At 41.9% G+C, this 18,156-nt stretch overlaps 1 protein-coding gene across 1 annotated transcript in view; it reads left to right on the forward strand.

Annotated features, from left to right (window-relative positions):
• The first annotated feature begins 5,623 nt into the window (after positions 1–5,623).
• LOC139761992 (mitochondrial-processing peptidase subunit alpha) overlaps positions 5,624–18,156 on the forward strand; it is a 103,887-nt gene continuing 91,354 nt past the window's right edge. Inside the window, exon 1 of the mRNA XM_071686770.1 lies at positions 5,624–5,737. Within this exon, the coding sequence (XP_071542871.1) occupies positions 5,703–5,737 (35 nt within the window). The 5' untranslated portion in view covers positions 5,624–5,702. The remainder of the gene's footprint in view (positions 5,738–18,156) is intronic.

Raw genomic sequence — 18,156 nt, forward strand, 5'->3', positions numbered from 1 at the left:
ACCAGCCCCTGACTTTACTCCCAAGACATTTCCAAGCCGTTCGTCCCCTTTACCCTCAAGCTTCGTTCCACTCAGAAGCAGATCATCATGGTTTCTTTCCTCAAGCATACCACCTATCTCTCCTTTCTTCTCATCTTGGTTACATCCACACACATTCAGACAACCCGATCTGAGCCTTCGAGGAGGATGAGCACTCTCCGCTTGATTCCTTCTTCTGTTTCCTCTTTTAGAAATTCTTATCGACCAACCTCTTGGAGAGGAAGAACAATAGGGTTGACTGCGGACCGAATTCCACATCCAGGATTTGAACCTATGAGCTCGACCTCGGCGGCCCGTGAATGACATAGACGACATAGATCCCTGAAGACCCATTTCTTGCCTATCTGATGTATCCATTATAGGTAGAAGGCAATGAAGATCCACTTCCAACCCATCCGGTTCACCTATTGTAGGTTCAAGCTCCTGAAGATCCATTTCCTGCCCATCAGGTGAATCCATTATAGGTAGCAGGTCCTGAAGATTCACCTCCTGCTCATCAGGTGCATCCATCGTAGGTAGCCGATCCCGAAGATCCATTTCCTGCCCATCTGATGCATTAATTGAAGGTAGCAGGTCCCAGAGATCCACTTATTGTCCACCAGGTGCATTAGCCGTAGGTAGCCGTTCCTGAAGATCGACTTCGTGCCCAACAAATGCACCCATTGTAGGTATCAGTCCCTGAAAAACACCTCTCTGCATATCAGAAGCATCCACTATATAGGTATCAGACCCTGAAGATCCACTTACTACCCATGAGATCAATTAACTGTAGGTAGCAGGTCACAAAGATTCACTTCCTGCCCATCCCATGCATCCACTGTGGATAGCAAGACCTAAAGATCCACTTTCTGCCCGTTAGATGCATCCATTGTAGGTAACAGATCCTAGGAAATCTACTTCCTGCCTACCAGGTGCATCCTTCGTAGACAGCAGACCCAGAAGATCCACTCCCTGTCCATCAGGTATATCCACTCAACCACAAAACAATTGACATCACCATATCCATCATATACACCACACCACCCATTCTCTCCATGTAGAAGCGTTCGATAAAGTGCCGCACAAGAAACTATTAGTATTTTGAGCAAGACAACATAGCTCAAGAGTCGTACTCTGTACGTGATTCACAGACTGGTTCACGAACTGAGAGCAACAGGCTGTCACAGGCGTAAGGACCAGGGGGAAATATGTCCCCAAATCCAGGGAAACCTGAATCGCCCTGGCAAATCATTTCCACTGATTCGAGTAAAATAGGACAACAATAATTCTATCTCGACCCTTTAACGGTGTTGGAATTATTCTAAATTGAATTTCATCTTTTGTCCAAGGCGAAAAATGAGATAGCTAAACCCTTGACTGCTTAAATCATTTGTTACAGGAAAAGTTCTAATGTGACGTACTTTTCCAAAAAAACGTTACAAATTACTGCCCAGAAATTATCTTCGGATCAGCTTGCGTCTGTAGTTAATAAAGTTATAGAAATCATCATTGATGATTAGATTGTAAACCATTTAGAGGACCACCACTTAATAAATAACTTCCAGTATGGTTTCCGACTAAATCGTTCATGTCTGACAAATCTGCTTGATACTTTTAATGATATAATCAACATGCATGATGAAAGTAAAGCTGCTAATGTCATCTATTTATATTTTCAAAAACATTAGATGAAGTTCCACATCAAAGGTTACTAACTAGTTAAGTTACATGGTATAGATGGGACTGTACATCGATGGTTAGATTTGGGTTGTAAACAGAGTTGTGATTAATGATCAAACTTCAGAATGGTTAAACGTAACAAGTAGTGTACGACAAGGATTTGTCTTGGTACCAATTCTCTTTCTCATATATATCAATGATGTTGATAATGGGCACATTGCAAGATATTGAAATTCACAGACGATGCAAGTTGGGAAACAAATTTACAAATTTACAGCTTCAAACAGACATAGACAAACTGATGGAATGGGTGGGCTCAGAGGTGGCATATGAATTGTAAAATCGATAAGTGCAAAGTAGTAAATATGAAAAGGCAAGCTACAGCAAGAATTCTGTTGCATTGCAAAAGGTAAATGAGGAAACAGACTTGAATGTATTAATCCCTGGTGATATAAACCCGAGCAAACGGCGTACAGAGGCAATTAATAATGAATGAACAAAATTCTTGGATTTATAGGTGGGGCTGTCGAGCTGAGGTCCAGGGAAATGATTCTTACTCTACACGTCACTCGTGCGTTCTCATCTCGATTATTATGTTAGCTTCTGATCATCCTACTCGAGGAAAGACAGAAAGAATGGAGAGAGTACAGAGACGGGCTAATGAGATGATTCCCGGACTGAGAAACAAATCCTATGAGAGCAGATTAATTTATCTAAATCTATTTAATCTAGAGAAGAGAGGGTTAAGAGGAAGTCTAATACAGACATTCATTATAATCAAAGGCTTCAATTATCTCGATATAACAAATCGCATAGTGATAGATTCGTCTGGCTTCATACGTAGTAATGGTTACTCGTGGGTAAAACGCTTTAACTCGAATAAGGCAAAATACTTTTCTTCAACAGGATTGTTAACATATTAAACGATTCAACAATTAGACTAGATGAACGTATTACCAGAGATGCGTTTTAGAATATACTTGATAGATATTTCGCCTCAGATCCAAGACTGACATTATTTGCGCCTCCTTAGCTACATAAAAAGAATATAACTTTTTTATATTTCTAATATGTACTTATTTCTAATCTTAATGTAAACACTAATCTATGATATTCATGTCTCTACCACTATCACTTAAGCGTCAAAAGGACCAAGTGGTCTGTTGTTGTTTGTATTCCCTTCTATAGTTGTTCAATCAATTGATGGATAGGTTGGTGAGGGAGGTAAATACAAAGGTCTTGGAGAAAGGGGCGAGTATATAGTCAATAGGGGATGAATCAGTTGTTATTTGCTGATGACGCAGTACTGCTAACAAATTTAGGTGAGAAACTGCAGAAATTAGTGGCTGAGCTTGAAAAAGTGTGTGGGAGGGATAACTGAAAGTAAAGTGAATAAAAGCAATGTTATTAAGTTTAGCAGGACAGAGGACCAGTTGCGGTGGAAGTATGGATGGAGAAAATTAGAAGTGAAGTGTTTATGACGTGAGAGTGGACATGGCAGCGAGTGGAACAAGGAAGCGCAAATGAGTCCTAGGATGAGTGAAGGGAGCGAAGGTTTTTGAGGGCACTGAAGAAAGAGAGACTGTTAACTTAGAGTGCGAAAATGGGCATGTTTGAAGGTTATAGTAGTCCCAAAGACTTTATATGGATGCGAGGCGTGGGCATAGTATAGATGAGGCTGTACTGAGGAGGGTGGATGTGTTGTAAATGAAATATTTGAGGGCAATATGTGGTGTGAGGTGATTTGATCGAGTAAGTGACATAAGGGTAAGAGAGAGATGTAGTTATTAGAAAAGTGTGGTTGAGGGACCTGAGGAGGGTGTGCTGAAATGATCTGGGCATTTAGACATTTGGGGATGTCAAAATTGGAGGGGAAAAGAAGGTGAAGAACAAATTGCAAATGGAGGGGAGTTAAAAAAAAAATTGAGCGATCGGGACCTGAGCATGCAAGAGGGTGAATGGTGTGCACGGAACAGATGAAACGGAACAACGTGGTTTACAGTGGGGAACGTGCTATCAATGGATTGAACCAGGGCATGTGAAGCGGCCGGAAGAAACCATGGAAAGGTCTGTGTGGCCTGCTGTGGGTAGGGAGCTGTAGTTTCGGTGCCGGTGCATTACACATGGCAGATAGAGAATGGATGTGAGCAAGTGCGTTCTTTTCTTCGTCTGTTCCTGGCGCTACCTCGCTAACGTGGGAAACAGCGGGCAAGTGAAGTTGATGTGGAAGTCAGTGGTCTTGGTTTGTTTGATGGTGACATTGTGGACGTTGATCCAGTTCTGTAGGTTGTTATGGGTGTCCTGAAAAGCTTTTAAGTCAGGAAAGCCATTGTCATTGCTCATATATAGTACCTCTATTGCCAATGAGAAGGAGAGTTCAGGTAGTAATGTCCTCCCCCCCCCCCCCACAAGACCCCTGTAGACTCAAGGTATAATCCTTTGACGACACTTTCTTGTGTGACTCTGTTGCTAGCGAGAGGGAGGACTCAGGTGGTACTGTATTGGTCTCCTCCAGTACCCCAGCTACCTCAAGGAATATCCCTCCCCATCCTTGGAACAACCCATTAAACAGTAGGCTGTTGACAGCAGCCGCCGGGGATGATCTTACTCTCCGTCTTATGAGAACGGGTCTACCGGGCTAGTGCTGCCATCTTAAAAGCACCAAACCTACTCAAACTTCGCATATTTTTCTTCACTTAAGCTCTGTTGTCATATCATGTCTGCACAATCTCGTTTAGATGTCCTCATGATAGAGTTCCACAAGCCTATGGCTCCTGTTTCCGGGCAACATGAGGTGCTAAGAATCCCCGGGTTCACGCTTAACTCTACTGCTAATGAGAGAAAGGGCTCAAGTAGTAGGAGTACCGGCCCCTCCCACGACCTTACCCTCTCTGGTAGACCTGCCTCTTTTTCTATTCACTATACCAACTTTCGTGGTCTTTCTAGTGTCCTCTCTTCTGTTGAACACCATTTGTCAAGCACCTCTCCAAATATCTTACTTCTCTCTGAGACACAATGTCTAATGATGTTCAGAGGTGGTGTCTGAGCTTATTCCAACATTAAACACACCTGTTATGCGCCTCGAGGATCTTTAATGTTATGTGGCTCAAAGTCTGTCACCCAACTATCAAACTTCTCCTTTGTTTCACCTATAGCTCTCCTAATTCTTCAAGTTTTATACCTTTCTTCGACTTTCTAAACTCCTTCCATGAGGCCGTGGTTTCCTTCCACCCACAACGTTCACTAAAGGAAATGATTGAATTCCCTTGCTCCTTTAAGTCTCAATAATCTAGAGCAATTTATCTATCTCACTCATATTTCTGACCCCTATGGCCACTCTCCTAATTTTCTGGATCTGCTTTTCACTTCTTATCCTTCACGCCGTTTCTGCACAATCTAGCCCCCAGCTAGTTCATCTTAATTCATTTTCATCTATGTATCTATTTTAATGGTACCTTCCCCCATCAGCAGTTCCTTGTAAACGTAAACATAGGCATCTCAACAAAGGTGAGAGGAATAACTACTCACGAACATGTAAATTAGCTGACTGGAGATTACCTTAACTCCACCATTAGAAAGTTACTTGAAATACAGAATATGGCATAGACTAGACGACAAGTTTCACAAATGTTTTGACAGTTTCCGGACTGTTTCTTCTAAAACACTGTTGCTACAAGATGATAATTAATTATTCATTCCTTTACTTTAAAATGATATTCAATAAGTGATTTTTTAGTCAATTACTACATCTACGAAAAATCGTTTATGTAAACTAACTTATTTGACCCAGCGACTCATAAAGTTCAAGATGTATACAATATATTATAGCACAGATAAAAAGATATGACGGTAATATAAATACCCTTTACTAATATATAGTATGCTTGTTTCATATACGATGCTCTTTTTGTATAAGTCTCAACCAATCCAATCCTCTCAAACACATGTTTTCTCCATACCTATGATACCGTCTGCTACAGTGTTTATCCTGGAGTAAAGGAAGAATGTTTTCACTCGGTTGTAGAATTGTTGTACCTCGGTGAGCTTCCCTGAATTGTGTCATTTTATAAGCTCTTAATCTTGTAGAGAATTGAGTGCAGGGTCGTTAAGAGGTTGAAGCCACAAGAACTAGATGTGAGAAGTTGGTAACGCGTCAGATTTTGTCAATTATGACTTTCGGTGTTGACGTAACATTGGAAGTAGCTAATGTAAATTGTGAGAAGTTACTAGTACCTTGAATAATTACTAATCTTATTGATTGACCTTGATATCCTGTATATTAATATGAATAGTAAGTGTTGGTTGTAAACTGTCATGTATGTCAAAGATGCTAGTGGAAGCCGGCGTTACTGTAATCAAAAGAACCTAACATTATTGAATTAATAATGCAACCCCAGGACCTATTTTACGAAGCTTATGCTTCTTTAAAAACTGTGCTCCAGTCAGTGAGAAGGAAATGATAGACTCTTTTTGGATCGAAAAGCTCCTCGACGAAACTACCCCTTTTCGTCCACTAGCGATTTATACAGCTTTACGGTGTAAAGACTCGCAGTCAAAGTCGGGTAATACCGCTAATATATATATATATATATATATATATATATATATATATATATATATATATATATATATATATATATATAAACCTTGGGTTCCCCTTTTACGGAGCCCCTAGGATGAGCTTCACCCAGAACTGATGTGGATTCCTATGGAGTGAAAAGAGTTACTTGTCGAATTTAGCTCCGCGTCACTGATGAACAAGTTTTGGCTGAATGTGACGTGCAGAGCTTGTGTAGTGTTTAGAGAATAGAATAATAGGTGTAGAACATGATTTGGTTCATCGTATTTTGTTGAACGATGTTAAGGAGATAACAATTGGTCATCTTGGAAAGTGTGGAACATTTTGTCATCTCGGAAAGTGTGGGTTTAATTAAAGCAAAAGTAGGTAATACACTTGTAAAATCCCAACAAATTTAGAAAAACTTTGCCTGACCGGAAACGGTATTGAAAATATATCAATATTTGTTAACTGTTTAGGGTGGCAGTGTCATCTGTTTGTTTACATCGAGTGCCATGTTGGCCTGGATTTTAATTTTGATTGGTATATTTAGACTAGAATATTGAACTGTAAAGTATATCTTGACGTCATTAAGTGATTTTTCTTTTTAGATTCTGTTGAGTTTTTAGAAGTGTGTTACCAACTTCTACTGTAACTCTTTAGTTACCCTGATACACTACTATCTCCGTATTTGATGTCATTTATAATGGAAGTTAAAATAGATCAGTCCTCTGCAAATATTTCTATGATTACAACAGATTATATGAAGCACTTATAACTCAAGGAGCCATTTCTTAAAGCTAATAGTGATGCTCAGCTTAACTGATTATTTTTTTTTCATTCTAGTTTGCCATTTTCCATGTAGTGAGGTAGCATTAGGAACAGAGAAAGAACAGCCTAATATGCTCACAACCACTCTCTGGTTGTCATTTACATAGCACTGTAATGAATGTCTCTTATCTGCAGCCAAGCTCCTTTGACCTTTCTGTGGTTTCCTCTGATCACTTCATATACCCTTGTTCACCCCATTGTATATCACATTGCTCCTGTTCACTCTGTCCCATGCAAGCCTCACACCATCATGCAGTCTCATTGCCCAGATCACTCAAAACATCTTTCACCCTATTCTTTGACCCTTCCACTTCTGACACATGTACTCAGTCATCATTTTCATATGTGGCCAAACTAATTTAGCATGTCATCTCCAGCTTTTTCAACTATACTCTTCTTGCTACCATACCTTTCTGTTACCCTCTCATTTCTTACTCATTCAACCCTCTGCATACCACATATTGTCTTCGAGCATTTCATTTTCAATACATCCACTCTTCCATTTTATGTGTGGCCCACAATTAGCATCCATACTACAGTGCTGGTACTACTGTACCATGAAGCATACCTATTTCCACAGAAATATTCAGTCATTTTTAGCCTCAGACAGACATGAATGCAACTTACACCCTCCAGTTACCTTGACTGGATGCTCACTCCCTCCATACAAAACACCAACCATTCTGGGCATCTCTTACAATGCACTCATGACATTCATTTCCCTTTTCAAAATTGTCAACACAGAAGCAATGCACAAACTAAATGCCCTCCTGACAATAACGTAGCATCTTTTACAAACAGTTCATCCACTTCACCCTAAGGTGTGCTTTACCAGCATCTTTTACAAACTTCATCCACTCCACCCTAAACAGTGCCTCACTGTCCTGGTTGTCACCTTTTCGAAAGCAAATGTAACAAACCTGCAAACCACAATAAACAAAGCACTTGGAATAATCATTGATTGCCTAGTATCCACAAGTACTCATTTCCTAAACAATGATAGAAAGATCCTTTTAATACAGACCCACTTCATCATGCTTGGTATTTAGTTTTCAGAAGCGTTAGACCTCTCCAACAGTCCAAAATGTTTTATAACTAACCACCATCCACAAGTAGAATAAAAAGCCTACCCCTGCCTCATGTAAACATCCTCTTCTCACAAATCCCCAAACCCCAGCAAACATGACTGACAAGATTTACATATTTTCTGAATTGACTTGAAAAGCATGAAGCAATCATCCTCCAACTCTGTCATAAACACTACTCCTTAGACACATCCATATATTACGATCCCCTGACAAATATGAGTGGCAGTTTTCCATTTATGCTCCGGACATTACTCATCCCTCCATTACTACAAACAACAATTCAACACATCCCATGACCATTAATACTCATGAAGTAACTACCAAACCGAATATGTAAAATACTGGTTATTTGTCCTGCACAATTCCCACAAAGACACACATCATCACAACACTTTGTCACCTTCGGGCATATCACTGGATGTGGCCAGCCTCCTAAGTGATTTGGCTGATTCGGGTGAGAACTTGCAGAAGTTGGTGACTGAGTTTGGTAAAGTATGTGAAAAAAGAAAGGTGAGAGTAAATGTGATTAAGAGCAAGGTTATTAGGTACAGTAGGGTTGAGGGACAAGTCAATTAGGAGGTAAGTTTTAATGGAGAAAAACTGGAGGATGTTAAGTGTTTTAGATATCTGGGAATGGATTTGACAGCAGAAGTGAGTCATAGGGTGGGGGAGGGGGCGAAAGTTCTGGGAGTGTTGAAAAATGTGTGGAAGGTGAGAGCATTATCTGGGAAAGCAAAAATGGTATGTTTGAAGGAATAGTGGTTCCAACAATGTTATATGGTTGCGAGGCATGGGCTATAGATAGAGATGTGCGAAGGAGGGTGAATGTGCTGGAAATGAGATGTTTGAGGACAATATGTGGTGTGAGGTGGTTTGATCGAGTAAGTAATGAAAGGGTAAGAGATGTGTGGTAATAAAAAGAGTGTGGTTGCGAGAGCAGAAGAGGGTGTTTTGAAATGGTTCGATCACATGGAGAGAATGAGCGAGGAAAGATTGACAAAGAGGATATATGTGTTAGAGGTGGAGGGAATGAGGAGAAGAGGGAGACCAAATTGGAGATGGAAAGATGGAGTGAAAAAGATTTTGAGTGATCGGGGCCTGAACATGCAGGGGGGTGAAAGGCGTGCAAGGAATATATATATATATATATATATATATATATATATATATATATATTTTTTTTTTTTATACTTTGTCACTGTCTCCCGCGTTTGCGAGGTAGCGCAAGGAAACAGACGAAAGAAATGGCCCAACCCCCCCCCCATACACATGTATATACATACGTCCACACACGCAAATATACATACCTATACAGCTTTCCATGGTTTACCCCAGACGCCTCACATGCCTTGATTCAATCCACTGACAGCACGTCAACCCCGGTACACCACATCGCTCCAATTCACTCTATTCCTTGCCCTCCTTTCACCCTCCTGCATGTTCAGGCCCCGATCACACAAAATCTTTTTCACTCCATCCCTCCACCTCCAATTTGGTCTCCCTCTTCTCCTTGTTCCCTCCACCTCCGATACATATATCCTCTTGGTCAATCTTTCCTCACTCATTCTCTCCATGTGCCCAAACCACTTCAAAAAACCCTCTTCTGCTCTCTCAACCATGCTCTTTTTATTTCCACACATCTCTCTTACCCTTACGTTACTCACTCGATCAAACCACCTCACACCACACATTGTCCTCAAACATCTCATTTCCAGCACATCCATCCTCCTGCGCACAACTCAATCCATAGCCCACGCCTCGCAACCATACAACATTGTTGGAACCACTATTCCTTCAAACATACCCATTTTTGCTTTCCGAGATAATGTTCTCGACTTCCACACATTCTTCAAGGCCCCCAGAATTTTCGCCCCCTCCCCCACCCTATGATCCACTTCCGCTTCCATGGTTCCATCCGCTGCCAGATCCACTCCCAGATATCTAAAACACTTCACTTCCTCCAGTTTTTCTCCATTCAAACTCACCTCCCAATTGACTTGACCCTCATCCCTACTGTACCTAATAACCTTGCTCTTATTCACATTTACTCTTAACTTTCTTCTTCCACACACTTTACCAAGCTCAGTCACCAGCTTCTGCAGTTTCTCACATGAATCAGCCACCAGCACTGTATCATCAGCGAACAACAACTGACTCACTTCCCAAGCTCTCTCATCCCCAACAGACTTCATACTTGCCCCTCTTTCCAAAACTCTTATATTTACCTCCCTAACAACCCCATCCATAAACAAATTAAACAACCATGGAGACATCACACACCCCTGCCGCAAACCTACATTCACTGAGAACCAATCACTTTCCTCGCTTCCTACACGTACACATGCCTTACATCCTCGATAAAAACTTTTCACTGCTTCTAACAACTTTCCTCCCACACCATATATTCTTAATACCTTCCACAGAGCATCTCTATCAACTCTATCATATGCCTTCTCCAGATCCATAAATGCTACATACAAATCCATATATATTTTTTTTTTTTTTTTTTTTTTTTTTTTTATACTTTGTCGCTGTCTCCCGCGTTTGCGAGGTAGCGCAAGGAAACAGACGAAAGAAATGACCCAACCCCCCCCATACACATGTACATACACACGTCCACACACGCAAATATACATACCTACACAGCTTTCCATGGTTTACCCCAGACGCTTCACATGCCTTGATTCAATCCACTGACAGCACGTCAACCCCTGTATACCACATCGCTCCAATTCACTCTATTCCTTGCCCTCCTTTCACCCTCCTGCATGTTCAGGCCCCGATCACACAAAATCCTTTTCACTCCATCTTTCCACCTCCAATTTGGTCTCCCTCTTCTCCTCGTTCCCTCCACCTCCGACACATATATCCTCTTGGTCAATCTTTCCTCACTCATTCTCTCCATGTGCCCAAACCATTTCAAAACACCCTCTTCTGCTCTCTCAACCACGCTCTTTTTATTTCCACACATCTCTCTTACCCTTACGTTACTTACTCGATCAAACCACCTCACACCACACATTGTCCTCAAACATCTCATTTCCAGCACATCCATCCTCCTGCGCACAACTCTATCCATAGCCCACGCCTCGCAACCATACAACATTGTTGGAACTACTATTCCTTCAAACATACCCATTTTTGCTTTCCGGGATAATGTTCTCGACTTCCACACATTTTTCAAGGCTCCCAAAATTTTCGCCCCCTCCCCCACCCTATGATCCACTTCCGCTTCCATGGTTCCATCCGCTGACAGATCCACCCCCAAATATCTAAAGCACTTCACTTCCTCCAGTTTTTCACCATTCAAACTCACCTCCCAATTGACTTGACCCTCAACCCTACTGTACCTAATAACCTTGCTCTTATTCACATTTACTCTTAACTTTCTTCTTCCACACACTTTACCAAACTCCGTCACCAGCTTCTGCAGTTTCTCACATGAATCCGCCACCAGCGCTGTATCATCAGCGAACAACAACTGACTCACTTCCCAAGCTCTCTCATCCCCAACAGACTTCATACTTGCCCCTCTTTCCAAAACTCTTGCATTTACCTCCCTAACAACCCCATCCATAAACAAATTAAACAACCATGGAGACATCACACACCCCTGCCGCAAACCTACATTCACTGAGAACCAATCACTTTCCTCTCTTCCCACACGTACACATGCCTTACATCCTCGATAAAAACTTTTCACTGCTTCCAACAACTTGCCTCCCACACCATACATTCTTAATACCTTCCACAGAGCATCTCTATCAACTCTATCATATGCCTTCTCCAGATCCATAAATGCTACATACAAATCCATTTGCTTTTCTAAGTATTTCTCACATACATTCTTCAAAGCAAACACCTGATCCACACATCCTCTACCACTTCTGAAACCACACTGCTCTTCCCCAATCTGATGCTCTGTACATGCCTTCACCCTCTCAATCAATACCCTCCCATATAATTTACCAGGAATACTCAACAAACTTATACCTCTGTAATTTGAGCACTCACTCTTATCCCCTTTGCCTTTGTACAATGGCACTATGCAAGCATTCCGCCAATCCTCAGGCACCTCACCATGAGTCATACATACATTAAATAACCTTACCAACCAGTCAACAATACAGTCACCCCCTTTTTTAATAAATTCCACTGCAATACCATCCAAACCTGCTGCCTTGCCGGCTTTCATCTTCCGCAAAGCTTTTACTACCTCTTCTCTGTTTACCAAATCATTTTCCCTAACCCTCTCACTTTGCACACCACCTCGACCCAAACACCCTATATCTGCCACTCTGTCATCAGACACATTCAACAAACCTTCAAAATACTCATTCCATCTCCTTCTCACATCACCACTACTTGTTATCACCTCCCCATTTACGCCCTTCACTGAAGTTCCCATTTGCTCCCTTGTCTTACGCACCCTATTTACCTCCTTCCAGAACATCTTTTTATTCTCCCTAAAATTTACTGATAGTCTCTCACCCCAACTCTCATTTGCCCTTTTTTTCACCTCTTGCACCTTTCTCTTGACCTCCTGTCTCTTTCTTTTATACTTCTCCCACTCAATTGCATTTTTTCCCTGCAAAAATCGTCCAAATGCCTCTCTCTTCTCTTTCACTAATACTCTTACTTCTTCATCCCACCACTCACTACCCTTTCTAAACAGCCCACCTCCCACTCTTCTCATGCCACAAGCATCTTTTGCGCAATCCATCACTGATCACAAATCCATATATATATATATATATATATATATATATATATATATATGTGAGTCAGTTGTTGTTCGCTGATGGCTGGTGGCTGATTCATGTGAGAAACTGCAGAAGCTGGTGACTGAGTTTGGTAAAGTGTGTGGAAGAAGAAAGTTAAGAGTAAATGTGAATAAGAGCAAGGTTATTAGGTACAGTAGGGTTGAGGGTCAAGTCAATTGGGAGGTGAGTTTGAACGGAGAAAAACTGGAGGAAGTGAAGTGTTTTAGATATCTGGGAGTGGATCTGGCAGCGGATGGAACCATGGAAGCGGAAGTGGATCATAGGGTGGGGGAGGGGGCGAAAATTCTGGGGGCCTTGAAGAATGTGTGGAAGTCGAGAACATTATCTCGGAAAGCAAAAATGGGTATGTTTGAAGGAATAGTGGTTCCAACAATGTTGTATGGTTGCGAGGCGTGGGCTATGGATAGAGTTGTGCGCAGGAGGATGGATGTGCTGGAAATGAGATGTTTGAGGACAATGTGTGGTGTGAGGTGGTTTGATCGAGTGAGTAACGTAAGGGTAAGAGAGATGTGCGGAAATAAAAAGAGCGTGGTTGAGAGAGCAGAAGAGGGTGTTTTGAAGTGGTTTGAGCACATGGAGAGAATGAGTGAGGAAAGATTGACCAAGAGGATATATGTGTCGGAGGTGGAGGGAGCAAGGAGAAGAGGGAGACCAAATTGGAGGTGGAAAGATGGAGTGAAAAAGATTTTGTGTGATCGGGGCCTGAACATGCAGGAGGGTGAAAGGAGGGCAAGGAATAGAGTGAATTGGAGCGATGTGGTATACCAGGGTTGACGTGCTGTCAGTGGATTGAATCAAGGCATGTGAAGCGTCTGGGGTAAACCATGGAAAGCTTTTACTACCTCTTCTCTGTTTACCAAATCATTTTCCCTAACCCTCTCACTTTGCACACCACCTCGACCAAAACACCCTATATCTGCCACTCTGTCATCAGACACATATATATAAACACACAGACATATCCATATATACACATGTACATAATTCATACTGTCTGCCTTTATTCATTTCCATTTATTCCTTGCATGCCTTACACCCTCCTGCATGTTTAGGCCCCAATCACTCAAAATCTTTTTCACTTCATCTTTCCACCTCCAATTTGGTCTCCCACTTCTCCTCTTTCCCTCCACCTCTGATACATATATCTTCTTGGTCAACCTTTCCCACTCATTCTCTCAATGTGACCAAACCATTTCAAAACATCCTCTTTTGCTCTCTCAACCACACTCTTTTTATTACCACACATCTCTCTTACCCTATTATTACTTACTCGATCAAACCACCTCACACCACATATTGTCCTCAAACATCTCATTTCCAGCACATCCACCCTCCTTTGCACAACTCTATCTATAGCCCACTCCTCGCAACCATATAACATTGTTGGAACCACTATTCCTTCAAACATACCCAGTTTTGCTTTCTGAGATAATGTTCTCGACTTCCACACATTCTTCAACGCTCCCAGAACTTTCGCCCCCTCCCCCACCCTATGATTCACTTCCGCTTCCATGGTTCCATCCGCTGTCAAATCCACTCCCAGATATCTAAAACACTTCACTTCCTCTAGTTTTTCTCCATTCAAACTTACCTCCCAATTGACTTGTCCCTCAACCCTACTGTACCTAATAACCTTGCTCTTATTCACATCTACTCTCAGCTTTCTTCTTTCATACACTTTACCAAACTCAGTCACCAGCTTCTGCAGTTTCTCACACGAATCAGCTACCAGTGCTGTATCATCAGCGAACAAAAACTGACTCACTTCCAAAGCTCTCTAATCCACAACAGACTGCATACTTGCTCCTCTTTCCAAAACTCTTGCATTCACCTCCCTAACAACTCCATCCATAAACAAATTAAACAACCATAGAGACATCACACACCCCTGCCACAAACCTACATCCACTGAGAACCAATCACTTTCCTATCCTCCTACACGTACACATCCCTTACATCCTCGATAAAAACTTTTCACTGCTTCTAACAACTTGCCTCCCACACCATATATTCTTAATACCTTCCACAGAGCTTCTCTATCAACTCTTATCATATTCCTTCTCCAGATCCATAAATGCAGCATAGAAATCCATTTGCTTTTCTAAGTATTTCTCACATACATTCTTCAAAGCAAACACCTGATCCACACATCCTCTACCACTTCTGAAACCACACTGCTCTTCCCAAATCTGATGCTCTGTACATGCCTTCACCCTCTCAGTCAATACCCTCCCATATAATTTCATAGGAATACTCTACATACTTATAACTCTGTAATTTGAGCACTCACTTTTATCCCCTTTGCCTTTGTACAATGGCACTATGCAAGCATTCCGCCAATCCTCAGGCACCTCACCATGAGTCATACATACATTGAAATAACCTTACCAACCACTGAACAATACAGTCACCCCCTTTTTTAATAAATTCCACTGCAGTACCATCCAAACCCGCCGCCTTGCCGGCTTTCATCTTCCGCAAAGCTTTTACTACCTCTTTGTTTACCAAATCATTCTCCCTAACCCTCTCACTTTGCACACCACCTCGACCAAAACACCCTATATCTGCCACTCCATCATCAAACACATTCAACAAACCTTCAAAGTACTCACTCCATCTCCTCACATCACCACTCATTGTTATCACCTCCCCATTAGCCCCCTTCACTGAAGTTCCCATTTGTTCCCTTGTCTTACGCACTTTATTTACCTCCTTCCAAAACATCTTTTTTATTCTCCCTAAAATTTAATGATACTCTCTCACCCCAACTCTCATTTGCCCTCTTTTTCACCTCTTGCACCTTTCTCTTGACCTCCTGCCTCTTTCTTTTATACATCTCCTAGTCATTTGCATCATTTTGCTGCAAAAATCGTCCAAATGCCTCGCTCTTCTCTTTCACTAATAATCTTACTTCTTCATCCCACCACTCACTACCCTTTCTAATCTGCCCACCTCCCACGCTTCTCATGCCACAAGCATCTTTTGCGCAAGCCATCACTGCTTCCCTAAATACATCCCATTCCTCCCCCACTCCCCTTATGTCCTTTGTTCTCACCTTTTTCCATTCTGTACTCAGTCTCTCCTGGTACTTCCTTACACAAGTCTCCTTCCCAAGCTCACTTACTCTCACCACTCTCTTCACCCCAACATTCACTCTTCTTTTCTGAAAACCTCTACAAATCTTCACCCTCGCCTCTTTAAGATAATGATCAGACATCCCTCCAGTTGCACCTCTCAGCACATTAACATCCAAAAGTCTCTCTTCCGCACGCATATCAATTAACAAGTAATCCAATAACGCTCTCTAGCCATCTCTTCTACTTGCATATGTATAATTCAATTGTATATGTATAAGTCAATTGGGAGGTAAGTTTGAATGGAGAAAAACTGGAGGAAGTAAAGTGTTTTAGATATCTGGGAGTGGATCTGGCAGTGGATGGAACCATGGAAGCGGAAGTGAATCATAGGGCGGGAGACAGCGACAAAGCAAAATAAATAAATAAATGAATCTCTTTTTAAACCAGGTATTCCCAATCACCAGTCCTTTTTCAGCACATAAATCTACAAGCTCTTCACCATTTCTGTTTACAACACTGAACACCCCATTTACACCAATTATTCCCTCAACTGCCACATTACTCACTTTTGCATTCAAATCACCCATCACTATAACCCGGTCTCGTGCATTCACTCATCTGCTTCCAAAACACTTGCCTCTCATGGTCTTTCTTCTTATGCCCAGGTGCAAATGCATCAATAATCACCCATCTCTTTCCATCCACTTTCAGTTTTACCCATATCAATGTAGAGTTTACTTTCTTACACTCTATCACATACTCCCACCACTCCTGTTTCAGTAGTGCTACTCCTTCCCTTGCTCTTGTCCTCTCACTAACCCCTGACTTTACTCCCAAGACATTCCCAAACCACTCTTCCCCTTTACCCTTGAGCTTCGTTTCACTCAGAGCCAAAACATCCAGGTTCCTTTCCTCAAACATACTACCTATCTCTCCTTTTTTCTCATCTTGGTTACATCCACACTCAATTAGACACCCCAGTCTGAGCCTTCGAGGAGGATGAACACTCCCCGCGTGACTCCTTCTGTTTCACGCTTTAGAAAGCTAAAATACAAGGAGGGGAGGGTTTCCAGCCCCCCACTCCCGTCCCCTTTAGTCGCCTTCTACGACACGTGAGGAATGCGTGGGAAGTATTCTTTCTCCCCTATCCCCAGGGATTGGTTGGGAAGGTTATTTAATGTATGTATGACTCATGGTGAGGTGCCTGAGGATTGGCGGAATGCGTGCATAGTGCCATTGTACAAAGGCAAAGGGGATAAGAGTGAGTGCTCAAATTACAGAGGTATAAGTTTGTTGAGTATTCCTGGTAAATTATATGGGAGGGTATTGATTGAGAGGGTGAATGGCATGTACAGAGCATCAGATTGGGGAAGAGCAGTGTGGTTTCAGAAGTGATAGAGGATGTGTGGATCAGGTGTTTGCTTTGAAGAATGTATGTGAGAAATACTTAGAAAAGCAAATGGATTTGTATGTAGCATTTATGGATCTGGAGAAGGCATATGATAGAGTTGATAGAGATGCTCTGTGGAAGGTATTAAGAATATATGGTGTGGGAGGAAAGTTGTTAGAAGCAGTGAAAAGTTTTTATCGAGGATGTAAGGCATGTGTACGTGTAGGAAGAGAGGAAAGTGATTGGTTCTCAGTGAATGTAGGTTTGCGGCAGGGGTGTGTGATGTCTCCATGGTTGTTTAATTTGTTTATGGATGGGGTTGTTAGGGAGGTAAATGCAAGAGTTTTGGAAAGAAGGGCAAGTATGAAGTCTGTTGGGGATGAGAGAGCTTGGGAAGTGAGTCAGTTGTTGTTCGCTGATGATACAGCGCTGGTGGCTGATTCATGTGAGAAACTGCAGAAGCTGGTGACTGAGTTTGGTAAAGTGTGTGGAAGAAGAAAGTTACGAGTAAATGTGAATAAGAGCAAGGTTATTAGGTACAGTAGGGTTGAGGGTCAAGTCAATTGGGAGGTGAGTTTGAATGGAGAAAAACTGGAGGAAGTGAAGTGTTTTAGATATCTGGGAGTGGATCTGGCAGCGGATGGAACCATGGAAGCGGAAGTGGATTATAGGGTGGGGGAGGGGGCGAAAATTCTGGGGGCCTTGAAGAATGTGTGGAAGTCGAGAACAT

The sequence above is a fragment of the Panulirus ornatus genome, chromosome 42 (assembly GCF_036320965.1).
Source record: "Panulirus ornatus isolate Po-2019 chromosome 42, ASM3632096v1, whole genome shotgun sequence".
In the NCBI taxonomy this organism is placed as follows: Eukaryota; Metazoa; Arthropoda; class Malacostraca; order Decapoda; family Palinuridae; genus Panulirus; species Panulirus ornatus.